The sequence below is a fragment of the Emydura macquarii genome, unplaced genomic scaffold (genome assembly GCF_026122565.2).
Source record: "Emydura macquarii macquarii isolate MOO-44397 ecotype Brisbane River unplaced genomic scaffold, CSIRO-AGI_Emac_v2 contig_3506, whole genome shotgun sequence".
In the NCBI taxonomy this organism is placed as follows: Eukaryota; Metazoa; Chordata; order Testudines; family Chelidae; genus Emydura; species Emydura macquarii.
Genome location: NW_027133643.1, coordinates 97,622 through 113,963, shown reverse-complemented (window position 1 = coordinate 113,963; position 16,342 = coordinate 97,622). Strand labels below are relative to the sequence as shown.

The window sequence follows — 16,342 nt, the reverse complement described above, 5'->3', positions numbered from 1 at the left end:
TTCCTGGCTGTACCAGCACCACAGACTCTCTCTGTGCTCTTGGGTGAATTACTCAGGCTGAGATCAGTGAGTTAGACGTTCAAATACTTTTGAGGCTCTGGACCTTAATTATGCTCCGTGCCTCAGTTTCCCCATCTGGAAAAGAAGGGTGGTCCGGGGGTGCTCGGAAGTTCAATTTGATTAACTGTTTGTAAAGTGCTTTGAGGGTTGGGAAAAGAGACCAAGGGGAAGCACTTCAATGAGGCTATGACAGTTTACACCAGCTGATGTGTCTGACTCCCAGTCCAGATCCCTGTCCCTCGGGCCATGCTACCGCAAGGAGGCAGTGTGGTGCAGTGGTTACAGCACTGGCTTGGGACTCAGGAGATACAGGTTCTTGTCCTGGCACTTTCCCTCTGTCTGTCTCAGCTGGCCCCCTGTGTAGAACAGAGATAATGATGCTGACCTCCTTCATCAAGTGCTTTGAGATGTGTGGGTGAAAAGACCTCTACAAATGCTGTGATAACTATTATTAGGAGCTTGGATGAGCATTTATAGTTTGGTGTGTGTGTTAAGTGAACCAGATCTCGGGTCCTTCCGAGGTTCGCTTGTTAGGGGAGCAAGAAAGAATTAATCAGGTTCACTAGTGAAAATCAAAAACCAACTGGGTGGAACTCCATTACAGGAGGACACACTGAGACAAAACTCAAGGGATGCTCTATGAGACCAAGAACTCCACTGCTCACCTTATTAGTAGATTTCATTCACAGAGTGTAAGCCCAGAAGGGCACGTATCTGGTCCTGCTTTGAGCAGGGGGTTGAACTAGATGACCTCCTGAGGTCCGGTCCATCCCTCATCTTCTGTGATTCTATGATATTGTGACCGTTCGCCATGCATGGTCTCCTACAACCTGTGATCCCCTTATGCTTAACAATCTGATCCACCTTGTATTTAGCCTGGATGCTCTGGTTACCTTCTCCAGACCTGAGGAAGAGCTCTGGGAATCTAGCAAGGTTGTCCTTTCCATCAACAGAAACGGGGCCAATAAAAGCTATTAATGGACCCACCTTGTCTCTCTCTCGCTCTCTCAATGGCTTGATAAGTAATGTATAAATTTGGGATTATTGTTCAAATGATGCCCAGCCGGTGTGTGAAATCATTTGACCTGAAACTGCTACTCACTTGCATGTTAGCCAAAGAAGCACAGATACAATCCAGCCAACGGTCCTTCCATGGTGCTGTCTAAATTCTTTCCAATGTACTTCTTTTGTTAGGGAAAATGTAGAGTCGGTGCTGACCATAGGAAACAAGAAGGAAGAGGCTGTCGTATCCAACGGGACAGAGGGGAGGTATTCAACCACGGCTGCTGATTTTAGGTGAGCCAGGCATTCAAGAGCTTTTGAGTTTATCCCAAGGGATTCATCATTCTGTGCTATGCAGGGAGAAGGGCGGAAAGGTTTTATGTCACTGTTAAGCCATTCAGCTTCTGAGCTCTGATGATCAAAATAATCTCCAGTGTAAATTCAAGCAGCCCCGCCTCTCACCGCTGGACCTGCCCCTAGTCCTGCCCTGTGCCCCCAAGACACCCCCTGTGCTGAGCATTGGATGGGGGGGGGGAAGGGGAAAGAACCGTTGAGCTACTTATGGTGGCTCTACTCAGGCCTGTTGAGATAAATTTAGGTCCTGGTACATCATGTTTTCTGGGGCCCCACCCCTATTTCAGCCCTGTTACAAATGATTTGGGGGCCCCCTGAGCCCAGGACCCCAGTACAATTGTCCCCCCTTTTCTCCTCCACTCTTGTCAGCCCTGGCTCTCCTGTATACCTGCACTGGAAGAATTTTTCCTTTGGTCATTTTCATCCTCTCTCTGTGTGTGTAGGGGCCCAAATTTGCCCTGTAAAGCCAGGGAGCCCATCAGGTGACAAACGTTAAAAGGGCAGAGTGAATACTCTGGACCTTCGTCCTTAATGACAGTTTAGATTATGAAAACACAAAGGATTTTTGAAATCAAACTGGTTTGTGCACCCATTGTGCTGCCTGGCTCCTTTATTTGTTCTTCAGACCACTTGGACAATGAAACTGGCCAGTTTCACTTTTGTTTCTGGCCAGTCCAGGCTTTCTGGGACTGGCTTACGTGAGCAAAGATAATGCCAATGATCCCCAATCCCGCAGCACTTATGAACCTGCATAACTTTATGCATTATGAGGAGTCCCAAGGAAGCATAAAGTTAAGCAGGTGCATAAGTCTTTGCTGGATCGGGGCCTTCAGTACACACGCCATTTGGCAATTCCCACCAGTGATAAGGTGTAACTGAGGGCAGAGCAGCATAGATATTAGCATAGGCGTGCACAGCACATTTAATTTGGGTGTGCACCCAGGGAATTTCCATTAGGGTGTGCACTCAGGATCTTTATAAGGGGTGTAAAACTGAATTACACCAGCCGGCCACATTTGAATTGCCCGCCAGCAGAATTCTCGCTGCATACTAGGTCAATAAATTTATTCCACTAGATCAATAAATTCTGCTATGAATTTGCCCTGGTCAGTTTTGGGTTCTTGTGTGTTTTAGTTCTGAATTCTAAGCAGTGAAGTCAGTTACACTGCAACCTTCCAGCAAGAGCATTTATGTTTTTATTTACTTCTCTGTGCGTATACTGTGAACTTAACAGCAACCGATGGCTTACCTGTATCATTTCAGGTCCAAAGGAACTGAGCACGCCTATGAAAACATCATTGAGGACGAGGGGAAAGTCATCACTACTCCAATGTAGGAGCCACTTTCAAGGATCACCCGTGTCTTGTCATCCTTTTTCACCCCTCTCCAATTCTAACTTTGTATTCCCGGACTATGGTCAGCTCTTTAGAGGGAAGCCATCGTACCTGGATGCATGCACGCCCCCACAGACAAAGATTGCTTCTGGGAACGAATTTGAATTTGCATTTGCCTGGAGCGTAATTTTTGCTGACTGAAACAACCTCTTGTGGGCTCAGCCGTGAGCCCTGCTGCGTGCCAGCGCAGGGAAATAAGCCCCTGCGTAGTCCAATGGCACCAGTTCAGATATTTTTAGGGGGGGGGGCAGGAATTCTGTCTCTGCTCACCCCACGGCAGGGACCCTGGTTCAGTCCCTGCTCATCCCCCCCCGACCCCCAGGAACCCACCTGCTGTCTCTTACACATACAGTGCATGAGCCGGTGCCATCAGACATCAAGTTTTTGGTGGACTCCCCTGCATTCCGCCGTACAGGGACAGACTCCCCGCGCGTCACGGCACGGCACCATCTGGCCTGGCCGCCCCTCCATCAGATTCAAGTGGCGTGGTGACCCCCGGGCACCAGGTGACAAGGCCCCTCGCTGAAACTGGGCCAGGCTGCCCCTCCATCTGTACAGGGGAGGGGGGGTCGGGTCAAATTGGAGTGGTTTTGTGACCATGCAGCCGGAGCGACGCTTCAAACCACTCTGGCGGCAGCCGTACCGATTGATTACCGGAGCACGACTGAAAAGTGGCCGGGCTGTTCTTGCAGTCCCTGCTAATTGGCCCCACTGTCATGCGTTTCCAGCATCACCCAAGCCTGGGCCGGGGTAGGAGGGATAAAAATCACTGCTGCCTCCTCCTCCCCGTTCCCTGTAGGTGGGGAGGGAGTGGGAGAGGCCCTTTGACCCAATGACTGCACCAGAACCGATGCAGAAGGGGAAATAAAGGTCTGGCCCAGATTTATTTCTGCCTGCCCTCCAACAGAAGGAAGAGGGAAGCAGAGACCAGCCTCTGCCTGTAGAATCACAGTCTGTTCTGGGCTGGACTGAAAGATTGCAATGCAGCCCTGTGTATACAGAAGCCCCCACCTTCTCTTCGCCTAAAATAATGTCACCTCTGACATCTCTTCTTCTTAGTCCTTGCCATGTGTAACAGCATTTGTATTAATAAGCCGTACAGTGTAATAATCTTTCTTTATAGCCGAAGGAGCTCAAGTATTCTTTCCCTACACGCACGTTCCCCCAAGACCTAGTTATTTATTGATTGCCAAAGCGGGGCATCCTTTTGTGGGTAATGGTATCACCTTTCCCCTTTTCATGTCTATTTATGAACAAAGAAGCCAACTGGATGCATTTGCAGGCTCAGAAATCTCCTACTGTGAACATAGTCTCCTTGTAGCAATAAAGAGAATTATTCTTAAAAATCGTGGTAGCCTCCGATGAGTTACAAGGCATGGACTGTCTTCAGAGAGACCCAAAAGAATTTTGCAAACAGGAAAGAACCTCAGGCCAGGTGAAAAAAATGACATTCCCAGCAACATGCAGAAGGCGGGCACAGCCTGGGCTTGCCACAAGAAGGGCTACGATCAGCTCCCCCACACTCCTGGCTAGGCTCCAGGCCCAACCCAGCCTCGGCAGGAGTTTTGAGCAAGCGAGGAATGCTGGGCTGGGCAGAGCGTTGATGAAAGAGAGAGAGAAGGATGTGTTTTGTGGCTAAGGCACTGGATGGAAACTCAGGAAATCTAGGTGCAATCCCTGGCTCTGCCCCAGAATCCTCATGTGACCTTGGTCAAGTCACTAGGCCCAGATCCTCAAAGGTATTGAGGTGCCTAACTTCCAGTGGGAGTTAGGAGCCAAAATACCTGTGTGGATCTGGGCCTCTGTTCCCCATCTGTAAAATGGGGATAACTATCTATTCTTTGTCTGTCTTGTCTATTCTGGCTATAAGCCCTGTGGGGCAGGGACTGTTTCTTACTATGTGTGTGTACAGTGCCTAGCATAACGTGGCCCTGATCTCTGTTGGAGCAGAGGTCTAAGAGCCATCGGTATACTATTGATAATAGTGGGTTGCAAAGGGAATCCCATGTCACAGCCTTTTCCGAAGGATTTCAGCTGCCCGATGAGGTCTCCTGGATTGCGGTTTAAAGCAAGAACCAAACTGGGAGGTGTTCAATGTTCCATCAGCCTGACCCACCCTCCCCAGGGAAAATATTAAATAATATATTGATGCATATCAGTTCGGTGATTTTTCCAGCATTTAAGGCCAATGGACCTCACTGTCATTTCTGTTCTGATTCTCTCTGCACTCTAGAACAGGCCACAAATAGCTTGCGCAGAGATAATAATCAGGTAAGGTAACTAAACTTTTTAAAACTCAACAGACATCGGGACCTGTTTGGTTGGAAACCTGGCTGAGAGAAGGTTCTGCGGTGGGGAAGGGGAAGGGAGATGGGTTTTTATTGAATGATGGTACTTAGCTTTTTCATCCATAGATCTGAAAGTGCTTTACAAAAAGACTTAAGCATCATTACCCTAATTTTACAAATGGGGAAACTGAGGCATGGAGCTCAAATGGCTTGGTCCAGGCCACCCAGCCAGCCAGTGGCAGAGCCATGGGGGCTCCTGAACCCCAATCCAATGCTCCACCCCTGATTCACACTAAAGTAGTTTCTCTTGTTGCTAAATGTGAATATTCCTAAGGCTGGATCCAGCCCCCCCTCTAGGTGACTGGAAAGATTCCCACAGACTTCACTTCACGAGGAGTTGGTTCAGGTCCCTGACGATGATAGGTGCTGGCATTTTCTTTGCTAGTTGCCAGGTTAGAAGAGCTCCTTCCTCCTGGGCTGTTAATTAACCAGAACGCCTCTCATTCCTACGTGAGAGACAGTGTGTTCTTTTGCTGAAACTAGGATACTCTTCAGTTACTCATCAGCTACTCCCTCACCTCACATTCTTGGGTAATACACGTGCCAGCTGCTCTGCTTCTGCCCATGCTTGGCGTTTCATTTCACAAGTAATCTGCCTCCGCACATGACACCGAGCCCAGGAATCCCGCTCTGTGGAATCAAAGTGCTTGCAGGACTGGGCTCTTAGCACTTTAGTCCTTTAGTGACCAAGTCTTCATTGCTTCCATCCACTGCCTGGTACAGAGAAGGTTATTGCTCTCTGCTGGAGCAGAATGGCTCACACGGGTGCTTGCTTTCAATTCAGGTGGGGAATGGGGCTGGACTCAGCTGAAGGGAATTACGCCATCAAGGATGGAGTATAAGAGAGGGGTTTTGGAGGCAAGATAGGTTTGAATAGCTCTGGGAGGGGGAGGAAAAGGGTGTTTGGTTTGGAGCAGCCTATTTCTATTTAGCAATACTAGTACCTAGCCAGAACTCATGGTGCTGCACAAACAGAAGAAAAGTCTCTATCCCAAGCTTCTTATAATCTAGCTACAAAACAAGAGATGACAGCTGGCTACAGACAGATTAGCCTCACCTCCTTTAGTTTCTACTCGTTCAGCTCAAGCTTCCTGAAATCCTTTCCCCTAATGCACTGAACTTAGGTTAGGAGAAGCTTTTTGAACTCTGCTTCTGTGGTCTCTCCTGTCACCACCAAAATATTTCTTTGGCATCTCAGACCATTCCTTATATTCCTTGCTCCTGTTTAAGAGGAGAAACCACCGGACTGTGCTTGCAAATCAAGCTGACTTCCTCACCAAATGGCTGGCTCCCTCTCTTGTTGAACCAGTCAGATGTTCCTGAAGGCTTCAGGCAGGATCGTGGCCTTTGGAGCTGCACCTGCCCATGTGAAAAGGCAGGGCTTCCCTTGAAGAACTTTGCCTAACGTGGGTGCTGGGCTGCCGGCACTGATTTGCAAAGCGAGCTTTGAAACGTTTTGTAGCGGATCAAATATCCAATGTATAAGGCCTAATGCAGATGTAGCTACAAGAAGGGGGTGGAAGGAAGCTAGAGGGATGTACAAAATCCTGTTTTCTTTTGGCTATGTCTATGTAAGTGGAGAGGAGCTAGGTCTATGGCATTGGGAGCCTGATCCAAATTGCTCTGCAATCTAGGGCTCTTTGATTCTGACATTTTGGCCAACTGAGTTAGAGCCGCTCTCGGAAGCACAAAAGCAGCTATGTGAGCCCAGGCAATATTTCAAGCGTGAATTGAAATTTTTGGTCTGTGAGCAGCAGATTCAATCCACCTGCAGCCTCAGTCAGAAAAGGAACAAAGCTTGTTATTTCTAGATTACACCTCCCTTTTCTAGACCGCTTAGTCTTTTTGGCTAGCGCAATGGACAAGGCTGGCTGTATAAATGGTTTCTGGTCCAGGTTCTGATGCTGTCTTGGCCTTGTCACTTTACATCTCTGTGGTTTGGTTTGTCCATCTCTAAAACAGGGATGATGCCTGGCTTATGGGGGTGTTCGAATGAATTGCTAAGGGACAGGCACTCTTCCCATTTACACTGTTATAAATCCAGGGTGACTCCACTGAATGTTTGTAAAGTGCCTTGAAATGTAGGGGTAAATAGAGCTCTAGAGATACCAAGGATCTTTGTAATGATCTTAGCTGATTCTAGAGGATATGCATAGTCCAGCAGTGGAACGGGACCAGGTTTTTCCCCATGTTAACAGCATCTCTGATGCCACGATGGGTGAAGGAGCATGAGGAGTACAGAATACATTAGGGAAATCTTTAATGTGTATTATCTCTGTGGCCTATGATAGTAGGAAACTTTGACATCTATTTCTGCTTTCTCTCCCTGTATATCGTCTCCCTACATCATAACCAGCCAGAACCAAATGTTGTTGGAATTAGGAAATGTTTTCATCAATCTGATGCTACTGATGTCTTCAGTAAGAATTGGCCAGGAAATCTAGGGCCCCAAACAAAGTATAAACACATGGCATAGCTACTGTCAAGACAACAGTACTACTTCTGATAATACTTCACTCTATAAAGTGCCCTTTATCTGAATGTTATGTTCATGGCATACAGATAGAAGTTAACAATATAAAAATCCGATTGCTGAAAAGTTGCACTTCATTTCTTAGCAATCAGAACCATAACACACAAGAACCCAAAAACAGAGAGAGAGAATACAGGCTGCTCCCTAAAACAGAGAGGCGCAGCTTGCCCCCACCTTACTCTAGTCTCGCTGGCAATTCCTCCGTTTCATTTTACAAACACTAATCAGGGCTCCCAGCATGGCAGTGAGGCAGATAAATATTCTTCCCACTTTACAGGTGACTCAAATGATGCACAGAAATTAAGCGACGTGCCTAAAGTCACAAAATGAGTTTGCGGTAGGACTGCTCTAACCTCTAGGCCTCGCTGCCGTCCCAAGCATTCTCAGCCTTCCTCAAAGTGCAGGTTAAGCACTGACCCACTACACAGACTTCAGAAACGATCCCTGGAGTTTATTGGCAATTATTTGCGCAACATAATGTAACTCAGATTAGTCATGCAGCGTTTACGCAACATAAGCATTTTAGCGCACATGAAAGGGCTGCAGGGAGCAGGTTGCGGTGAATGAGGGGTCCTTTTCATTTTACCCCTTGGTTGCAAATAACTTATAAACACTGTACCTGTAATGAGTAACCGTAACACGTGTTCATCTTCGCACACATGGGCTGATCACCTATCACACGCTGTTTACCGTGTTGTAGCTGTGTTGGTCCTAGGATAGTGGGAGGGCAAGATGGGTGAGGTCATAGCTGTTATTGGACCCACTTCTGTTGGTGTGAAAGCTTCTTTTGAGTTTACACAGAGCTCTTCAAATGCTGGGCTTTTATGGGCACGTGGAATAGTAATTGTTCCATTCGTCGTTATATGGGTTTGATGCAGAATGAAGCAGAAACAGGTGTAATTTGGAATGAATTATGAGAGCCCACAGCACACAAAAGGGGAGTGACCCTGGCACAGCAGAAGAGTGTGAAATTTCTTTCAGATCGGTTATGTAGGATATTAATCCTGGAACACATTTCCCTTGGAGAACACAGATAATCTTACTCAGGGCTTCTCTCCTTCATGAAACTTTACCTTCCCCAGTCACGTGTTGCTGTGGTGCAGTGTCAATGGCCTGAATAAATGCTAGTGAAGGAGCTTTCTAGCTGCTTGCTTTGGATGCAATGTGGCCCAATGGATAGGGCACCAGAGGGGGGGTAGCAGGAGGCCTAGGTTTTAATCCTGGCTCTGCCACTGAATTGCTGTATGACCCTGGGCAAGTCACTTCACCTCTCTGTGTCTGTTTTTCCCTTTGTCTATTCAGACTGTAAAGTCTTCCATACGTCTGTACAGCACCCAGCACAGTTGGGGGCGGTGGGCGCTGATCTCCACCGAGGTGCTGCGGTAATTCAGAGAGAGGCAGAAAGTTAGCCATCCACATTAGCAACTGATCAGCTGTCCCGGGAACATTTCTTAGCGCAATCCGACAGAGAACAAAGGAAATTTATTGCTGGAAAAATCTTAATTAGATTTTAAGCCCCAAAGGGAGAAAAGTGAGGTATTATCTGACACAGCTAATGAGTGTTAAGGGCTCATTGTTTTATTTCTTGTTTACCTTGCTGTGCCGGCTGATAGGAAATGGGTTCTCAGCTGTTTTGCTGTAATTAGGATATCTCATCTCTGGCTGATAGGGCCGGCAAGCCGTTTAAACGCCCCGCTGATAACGCTGCATCACTGCATCATCCTGACAGGACGAGCGTGATTGGGAAGGCAACTTCTCACTGCACCCAGGCACCAACGCCACCCAAAGCCGAGCACCCATCGAGTGGGAGCACACCGCAGGCTCCTGATAACGCTGAGGGGACCCCTGGCTCTGACAGTGGGTGATAAGCAGGCTCTGTGAAGGTCCCCAGGTCCATTCTGAGGCAATGAATTGGCAGCATCGATACAATCTGGCCACGCAAAGTGGGGAGCTGGCTTCTCCTTGTAGCGTAGGCCAAGGCTGGCCATGTTGGAATGACCGTACAGGCTGAGGGGAGATTGCCCATGGAAGGTGACCATAGAAGTGCTCTCTGCAGGCTCAGCCAGACCCAGGCAGGAGGAATTCTCGCCCACTCCCTGCTAGGGCTTCTGCTGCCAGGTGGTCCAAAAAAACATGCCCCACTCCCCGCCCCCCCCGCACATACAATGCTGAGCTGGGCCTGTAACACTCTCTCTAGCCTTCTGGTTCTAGAGCCGAGTTAGCGAAGGCCACGTCAATATCCCCGGAAATGAACCATGAGCCACGTCCCGTGCTCGCTGAAACAGGGCCCGATGGAAATCAGCGCCGGGTAAGTTGAGAGGCACGTCTGGCGACGGACCGGGAGTGGATGGGTTGATATCTCTGCTCCAGACAGGCCTGGGGATCCTTGTGTGTGAGCCAAGGGGTGGGATAACATGGCCCACAGAGGTTCTACAAAGTAACCGGCTCTCATCTTCCTTTTAACATGGAGGTGCGGCCTCTGGGCAACCACCACCCCAGCTACATTGGCCTGACCAACCCGGCCTTTGTCTATCGTACTACATGACATCTGCCCTTCTGCTTGCTGCCAGTCTGGGTCCAACACACGACAGGATCAGGACCCGCAAGAAGGGGAGATTAACAGAACTAGTCGAAATCTTGTCATTCCTGATTGTCCTTAGGGTAACGATGTCAGGGAGCAACGTTGTTGGCTGTTGTTATCACTGCACACAATTGTAAGGTGCCTGTCACCGCAGTATCAGAGCACATCTTCAACCATCATCTGGTCAGCTAATTCCCTCCTAAGAGGAAAATCAAAAGCCTGGTTCCATTATGCTGGAGAAGAGCTGAGGTGGGACCTGATTCAGCATTGCGTCACTCCAGTTCTATACCAGTATAGCCCCATTGAACTCAACGGGGTGACACTGGCATAACACGGTGGGGTATCAGACTCTTAATGTCTTCGCCAGGGCTGCGCTTTAGAAGCAGCAGGGAACCAACGCATAAGGGGTGAAGGAGTCAGAACTGTTTCACCCAGGCTACGATTTGATCCATCGGTTCAGTGAAATGTTCCCCCTGGGAAGAGCACGGAGAACTGTGGGTGCTAGGGGAGAGAGGTGACTTACCCAGGGCAGTAATGATGAGAGACGGGTTTCAGAGACCGTTTCCCAAGCAATCATTTAAAAACTCACACATACTTATTTAAAGACGACAGGCTGGACGGGGAAGGAGATAGTCACTAACCAGAAGAGCTCTGTGTAAGCCCGAAAGCTCGTCTCTCTCACCAAGAGAAGCTGATCCAATAAGAGAGATTACTTCACCCCCCTTGGCTGTCTAATATCCTGGGACCAGCATAGCTAAATCTACATTGCAAACAATGAACTACTGTGCTATATATATATTGTGCCTACTCCCTTAAGCGGTGTCAGTGCTGCCCCCTACAGGTTAGACGTTTACCTGGAGCAGCAGTGGCTGTAATGAATGACTCTGCACAGAACTGATAGTTTATAGTTTATAGTGATGCTTGTAGGAGGATCCCAAAGCACTTTCTATCCGTTAAACAACTAGAAACTCTCCACACACCCCCAGGACGTGGATGTGAGCTGTTATTGCCACCTTCCGGATGGGCAAACTGATCTGAAGAGAGATTAGGAGCAACTTGGCAATGACAGATCCTTCAACACAACCGATGTGGCCGTGACATCTCCTCCTCTGGGATAACCGCCGTCACCGTTTTTATTCAAAATAGCTGAACGATCGTGATGTTCTACATGTGTTTGGCTCCTGTCATCAGAAGGATGCGAAAACTGCTTCCCGGAAGATGTACTGGAACCACTGCTACGCACCACAGAAATGCAGCCACCTCTGGGGTGAAATTCAGCATGTCTCTTTCCCCTGCAATGCGGGGGGTTGCAGTAGACACAGGCTGTGGTGGAAATGAGGTTTGTATCTCAAGAGGCTATTTGGGAGTCAAATGTACACAAACAGGGGGGGAACGCTTCGTTTTGTAATAGCAATCTGCATGCAAAAATTCCCCCCCTCCCCCGGGCGAAAAAAAGCTCACAAGATTCGAACCAAGAGTGGGAGGGAGCGGAAATGGGTCCAAATGTTTTTTAACCCACGAACTGGCCCTGGGTTCCATGTGCAGCTGCAATTCCGGCAAATGGCTGGAGCAATCTGATGTGAGCTCTGCCGCTTGTTTGGAAGAGGTATATGTTCCCCACGCCCTGGGCGTGGGCATGTCCTCCGGGGCCCGATGGTATCTGGGGCAAGCACAGGCCAACGGAGGAGTGTGTGGGGCAAAGTGGCTCGAAAAGTTTTTGGGCTCAGCTCAGGACAATGAAACACCAGCAGTAAAACCCCATCTATTGTGGGTTTGTATACCCAGAGCCGTCAAACAAACATCCCCTGAGCCTTTCCTTATCACTTTATTACACCTGCTAGAATGAATAGATTAAAGGGGGTGGGGGGAGGGGAGAGAAACTATAAGAATCCTGCAGAAAACTGGGTTTTGGGATTGTTAATTATTCTCTGGGGTCTCTAATCTTTAACTGGCAAACAGCATCACTAACTGTCTTAAACCTCCTCCTGGAGCATGCTGATAATAAACCATCTGCATGGAGGAACCAGTTATCTGCCCTGCTCCAGCCGCCTGTGACACGGCTGGAGCAGGAGATAGTAAATGTGTGGCATGTAATAATGACACGTCATTCACGATTATTGGGCTGATACCTAACCTTTTAGCTCTATTGTTTGAGGTTCAAAAACAAAACAAAACAAAAAAAAAGAAAGGAAAAAAAAAAGAGGGAAATATTTGGTGCTAAACACACGGCCCGGTTTCCCTAAATGCTGCGCTACAACCTCATTAATGCCAACGGAGCCGGCTCTATCAGGGTGTTTAACTGGATTTATGGCATCATGTGATTTCCCCCCCCCTTAATAAATTGCCGTTTGATTGTGCAGTCATCGTAGCCATGGCAATGCAGAGAGAGTGCTGGGAAAGTACAGAAATGTCATCGTATTAGAGGGAGTCATTTGGGGTGAACACTTGAGCGATTAGATCTTTATCGCTCCACGTTGACCGCTTCTCATGCCGGTTTTCTTTTCCTTTAGAAGTTGCCTAACGTTGGTTTCAGAAAGAGATGGTGAGCTGTTTAATGACATGTTAACTTGCAGGCATCCAGACACTCACCGTTTAAGGCTAGAAGGGACCACTGGGCCATCTAATCGGACCTTCTGTATGGCACAGGCCATAGAATTTCATCCCGTTGCCCCTCCATTGAACCCATTTCTGTACCATACATTATCATTTTTCGATGTCGTGCCAGAATCATTGGTCTTGATGCAGGCAAATCTCCTGCAAGTCAAGGAAAGCTTTTTGTCCATGCTGGCTGCAGGAAAAGGCTGTAAATCAGCTTTTAAAACTGTATTCAACTCTTGCTTCTTCAGCAGTGATGACAAAGCCAGGCACTGATTACATGAGTTGGCTGGATGTTTCGGGATGTTGATAAAAAATGGAAATTGTTCTGCAACAAAATGTTTTCTGACCAACTGTGCTTATTACCTGTTATTTCTATATATCATGCCTTTGCCCCAAGCTCTGGGTGAGAATGACAGAAAGCCGCAACAGCAGCATTAAAAATAACAATCACCCACAAAAATGAACATGGCGATCCTGGTGCACAGTACATTTCAACCGAGGATCTCCAAGTGCTTTACAACCAGACATCAACGCAGCCCCATACCATTGCTTGTGAGGTAGCAAAGTGCTGGCTGGTTTCCAGATAATACTGACCCACCAAGAAGAACCCACGTTCACACAGGAATCCTGACTCAAAGCCCCAAACAGCAGTGCCCTTCCTGCACATCTTTACCCACATTGAAAGAACCGCGAGGAAGTTCTTAGTTCGCTCCTTTAATCTTAGTTTGCAAACTTTAGACCAACTTATGCGCCTGAATTTTAAAGGAGCTGGCTGGGTTGGAAGCTGATGGCTGAGAGAAGGGAAAGCAACCCTAAATAAATGATGGTAGAAGGGCCTTTCACGGCAAGCATTTCCCCATATCTGTGGGTAAGGCTGGGACCCAGATCAGCCCAAACCACAGAGTTCTTTTATGGAGCCAGATTTTCAGCTAAGGATCTTGCATGTCATTCATCCCAGATGAACATGCCTGGCAATCTCTGTAAGTGAGGGCAGGCATCTTTATTAGTTATTACGGTAGCCCCCTCTCTGCTAACCACTGACTGGAGTCTAGCCCCCCCACCCTGCGCACCCTAAGCCGAGCTGTGTATTTGTATTTCACTTCTTTTCCAGACAAGGATCACTGACAATTTCTTTAGCCTGCCGTGCGCCCGAGCCCTTTCCTGTTAGTCCAGGTGTCCGTCCTGTCTCCAGAGATCCCTCAGCCTGGGCCCTTTCTGATGAAACACACAGCAAATGATGATATGCCACTGAGTCGCTGTGAGATATAAACACACAAGCAGGCTGAGGCTGGGTCAGTATTTGACTGGGCAGCCTCTAGGAGAATCCCAGGGTGATGCTGGTGACGCAGTGCAGGCAGTGCTCTTGCCTCTTGTACTGAGCCCAAATTTAGGGGACACTGTATTCCTAACCTGTTGCCTCTAGGTGAGGATACAAGATGGAGGCTTTTCCTGATTCTTGCCATTAAAAGCATCCCAGGGGACCACAGTGGTGTGGAAAGGTAGACCCTCACTATTAGGTAGAAAGCTGTTACAGCGAGTCCTCTTAGAGGTGTGTTTTGTAGGCATCGGAGTTGGATTGAGTTATCATTGAGGAACTCAGATCCAGATTCAGAGAGTTTAAGGCCAGAGGGAACCCTTAGATCATTGACTCTGACCTTCTGCAGAAACCAGGCCAGACAATTGCACGCCTGGATTCCTAGCTCTGGATGTGAAAGGTGTCATTCATGCCCTTCGCGAATCAGTCACAAACCGAGCCTGACCTGGGTAAATGTTTCTTCTTCCTGACCTTTCACTGAACAATTTGGACCAATCTTTTCCATCCAGTAAGCTGCACTTAAGCTGATAACTTTGACCGTTTGCTGTTCGAGACATGTGACGGGTCATCTGAGTCATATGGTATTATTTCTGCTCCCTGATTGGGTGACCGGAACTCCTTATCCATGAGAACAAGGAATGCGGAAGGGTGAATTCCCTTTGTGAATTCCCTTTCCCCTTGTTTTGGGGCGAATGTAGATGTTTAGGTGAAGACCGCAAGAAGTCATGCGATCAAAACCCATGTGTGTGACCGTTCACAAAGAGCAAAGCAGCACAAGCGTAGAAATGGTTAAATGAAATAGCCGAATCTTGACGCAATGTTGTTTCTGCAGGATCCAAGCGGCTCTGCCATTTATTGCATGAAGAAAATGTGCTTCATGCCAATTACCCAACAGCCCGAGCTGCATGTCCCATAAGGGACAGCAGACCAGACGCCTTAGGGTAGAATATTCTCAAAGCAGCTACCCAGCAATGCATTTTCAAAGGCTTCCAGTAATTGGTTCGACTGCTCCTGCCTCTCATCCTTTAGTCCTTTGAAAATCTACCCCTCCTTATCTAATTCCATCCACCCTGCTGTGAGAGTTGGGTAAAATTAAAAGAAACCAGGAGGAGAGCGAGGGTCCACTGGTAACCACTGAGATGGAGTCTTGCAGCCCATCAGGAAAACCGTTTGCCCGTTATCAGCACAGCTGACTCACTTTGAGGCGGACTCTTGGGTGGTGCAAAGGGGCGGAGGAGACAGAAAAATATCTCAAACCAAAGGAGACAAATAGGTAGTAAACTGTGACAAGTCTCATGAAAATACCTTCCTTTGGTTTGTAGGCTTGACTGTTAGAGATGCAGAGGGAGCCCAATCTGGGAGTCCAGCATGCCCTCATGGACTTGAAGGGGGCTATTCCAGATTTACACTGGAGTCAGAGATCAGAAACTGTACTTATAAAAGTTAATTCTGTCCTGCATCCCTTTGCAAAAAAAAAAAAAAAAAAAGATTGCACGTGCCACTTAGATTCTAAGAAATAGGTAACTCAGAAATGGCCAAATTACTCTAAATAGATAGAAATGCTAAATAGACTGAAAGGGAGTGTCATTCTTTTGCTGTTAGAACTTTATTCTTGGAATAAGAATGATTTATTAGTCAGAGGAAAGGCCTCGTGACCGAGTGGAAGGAGTAGTGGGCTGAGAGTCAGGTACTCCTGAGTGGTAATCCCAGTTTTGCAAGGTGTGGCTATGAGCAAGTCATTGCCCAGCTCTGTGCCTCAGTTTCCCCCCGTCTTTACGACAAAGATAACAAATAATATTTTACCTATCTCACCAGAGTGTAGTGAAGGTGACAAAGGCCTGGCAGTGATTTGAACATGTCTAGTGCTGTGTAAGTGCTAAGAAGTAGTATTGTCAGAACAAAGGATTGGAAATATGGCCTTTTGGGTTTCCTTCCCAGCTCTCCTTCTTCAGCACTAGCTGTGCGCCCACGTCAAGTCATAACCTCTCTGTGCCTCAGTTTCCCTGGATGTCTTACACTTCCAGTACCTCTCTCTCCTTGCGATACCCTGAGGCTTAATGAATCAGTCATTGCCAAGCACACTGAGATTCTTGCTAGAGTGGACAGTAGATGGGAATTTTACTATTGAACTCAATCAGCTCAGTATCCTAGTATTCC

General features: G+C 47.7%; 1 protein-coding gene across 2 annotated transcripts in view; it reads left to right on the top strand.

Moving 5' to 3' along the window:
* The window catches only part of PDZK1IP1 (PDZK1 interacting protein 1), a 49,398-nt gene extending 45,478 nt beyond the window's left edge, over positions 1-3,920 (top strand). For both annotated transcript variants that reach the window (XM_067535509.1, XM_067535510.1), the window contains exons 4-5: positions 1,255-1,356; positions 2,680-3,920. In XM_067535509.1, coding sequence (XP_067391610.1) covers positions 1,255-1,356; positions 2,680-2,752 — 175 coding nt within the window. In that variant the 3' untranslated portion in view covers positions 2,753-3,920. The remainder of the gene's footprint in view (positions 1-1,254; positions 1,357-2,679) is intronic.
* Positions 3,921-16,342: the final 12,422 nt, after the last annotated feature.